Here is a 2,622-nt window from a genome sequence, read left to right as displayed (position 1 = left end):
TTAAAAGAATATCTAAAGGCACCCTCGCAACAGATTATGGGCACCCGTTCCCCCACAATCCCATTGCTCTGCTGGGGTGCCAGTAATACTCTAGAGGGGCTTTTTTAGAATCTACAAAATCTGATTTTTATTTTTTTTAAATTATTTTTTTTAGTTGACTCCTAAACAATTTCTTAACTGAATATAGCCCCCAAACTAACAGAATAGTCAAAATATAATGCAATTTACCCTCTAAATTAACTGTTTTATTGGAGATTAGCCCCTAACTTACTTGTTTTAGGGTTATTATGGGTAAAGATTTCAACTTAGGTCCCTAACTTAACTATTTTATTGCGTATAAGACACTAAACAGACGTTAATAAGGATAGTAACAATTTCGCAAATTTTTAAAATTTCCACACAGACCGAAACGTTTCCACGAGACGTTTCCACTTTTGGACCGACTGAAATTTCCACCGAAACCGAAGTTTCACCCCTTGGTAATGAGTGGAGAGGACATAAACATTATATTCTTGGTTGCTAGATGCCGCTTCTCCCATGTGGCACTATTCTCACAAGGTTAACCAGATGGGAAGGTACTACAGGGCTTATGGGTTATGGTGCCGGATACTTTGGGTAAACTGCTGAAGCCATGGCTGAGCCATGAAATAAGTCAGGTTGGAATAGGTATTACTCATGGCTGAGGCGTGATGAAATAGTTCAAGCAAGAGCTATTGATGTTCATTATGTTTGTACTCTTGATCGGATATCTGATGGTCTTACAAAGGGGATATCCAACCGCATCTCTGCCTTTAGAACAAAGCTATGAGTTATTTGCCCTCTTCCGGCCTAGCACAGAGAACCAATGATCACCATTTCAGTGAATCTTGTAGCATTTTATGAAAAATATATCCGCAGTTATTTTGACACTGAGCTAAACTTTCGTCCTGTGCAAAACCGTCCACATTTCCTCATTTCACAGGCTATAACTTAGATCGTTTTAGCAGTATTTCATTTCGACATATAGACACTTCCCCTAATTATAAGAAACAATTTCCTACATGATAAAACTAAGTATCCATAATAATGTTTATTTGATCTAAATTCATGTGATAAGATAACAAAGTACATTTTTAGTAAGTCAACTACGATCACAATTGAAGCAACAATTAATTCCGAAAGAAACACTCTACTAATCACTTTCTTGTTTCCTTCATCAACTGCTACTTTGGAATACTGAAATTATTAATAAATATTGCTTAAGTGGTCTTACAAGAAGGAAGTGGAATACCGCATAAGCCTCTATTACCTTCAAAGGAAGATGCAGCGATATCAGCCTTATGAGCAGGTATTTTGCCGCTCAAATGGTTCATGGATACATCGAAATATTGAATGTTCTCCAAGTTTATTACATTTGGAGGTATGGCTCCGGTAAGCTTGTTTCTTTGAAGTCTTAGAACTTGGAGCTTCTTGAGCTTTCCAATAGATGTTGGTATACTACCAGTTAGCTTGTTATTATCTAAATAAAAATTCTCAAGAGCAACTAGATTAGACAATGAACTAGGAATATTACCAGATAGAGTATTTTGATTCAGATAGAGTCCGACTAATTTGGATAATCCTCCGATGGAGCGTGGAATGGATCCGTTTAGCTTATTCTCGGACAACTCTAGGGATGCCAAGTTTCTGAGATAACTAATGGTGGTTGGGACTTTTCCTATGAGTTTATTCCCGGACAAGTCTAGGTGTTTCAAGTTCCTGAGAGAACCGATGGTGGTTGGGATGTTTCCAATGAGTTTGTTTCCGTGTAAATCAAGGGAGGTTAGTGACTGTAATTTTCCAATAGTTGACGGAATGACACCAGAGAGTCCACAATTGCGTAGATCAAACTCCGTAAGGGATGTCATAGATTTGAGAATGGAGGAAGGAATCGATCCTTCTAGCTGGTTATTGTCCAAGTACAGGTACTTGAGGTTCCTGATAGAACCAAGTATTTTTGGGATTCTTCCTGATAGCGCGTTAACGCTCAGATCAAGCTTGGTAAGGGATGTCATAGATGTGAAAACGGAGTACGGAATTACACCAGACAGTTGATTTGATTTGAGGTTAAGCTCATTGAGTTGAGAAAGGTGTTGAAAAGTTTCAGGGATTGAACCAGAAAGCTGGTTATAATTGAGATTGAGTTTACGGAGGTTTGATAGTTTTCCAATTTCGGGTGGTATTGTTCCATTCAAGTACTGGAGGTTATCAAGCTCAAGGACGCGGAGAAATGAAAGTTTGCCAAGAGATGGAGATATAGTTCCGGTCATAGATTCTAGATTGACACGAAGCGGAGGTACTCCACGGATCAGACTAACGACACGGCCATTGGCGGGATCACAAGTAATGCCATCCCATTTGGTACAACAATCAGTGGATTTCTTCCACGTTCCTAATAGCGATTCTGGAGTGTAGGTGATGATATTAGCTTTAAAATCAAGTAAGGCTGCTTTGTCTGTGGGGTGACATGCTTGGGTTGTTTTTGAGAATGAAGAGATGAAGGAGAAATAGACTAGGAAAAGGGAAAATGAGAAGAAACTCATGGTGTGATGATCTTTAGAAAAATGAGATGGAAGTGGGTAACAACTAGTTTAGTGAGAGGCT

General features: G+C 38.8%; 1 protein-coding gene across 1 annotated transcript; it reads right to left on the bottom strand.

Annotated features, from left to right (window-relative positions):
* Positions 1-1,056: 1,056 nt before the first annotated feature.
* Positions 1,057-2,622, bottom strand: LOC147533575 (uncharacterized). The gene has a single exon (XM_086648101.1). The coding sequence runs from the start codon at positions 2,559-2,561 to the stop codon at positions 1,239-1,241; it is 1,323 nt and encodes a 440-aa protein (XP_086504227.1). The 5' UTR covers positions 2,562-2,622; the 3' UTR covers positions 1,057-1,238.

Source organism: Eschscholzia californica, unplaced genomic scaffold, assembly GCF_041429995.1.
Source record: "Eschscholzia californica isolate CP2 unplaced genomic scaffold, dmEscCali1.0.p SCAF_6, whole genome shotgun sequence".
NCBI lineage: Eukaryota > Viridiplantae > Streptophyta > Magnoliopsida > Ranunculales > Papaveraceae > Eschscholzia > Eschscholzia californica.
Note: the sequence above shows the minus strand (reverse complement) of the source record. Positions and strands in the feature narration are given on the sequence as shown.

Excerpts from the sequence above, each read along its gene's own strand:
- LOC147533575 (XM_086648101.1), bottom strand. The coding sequence starts at position 2,561 with ATGAGTTTCTTCTCATTTTCCCTTTTCCTAGTCTATTTCTCCTTCATC.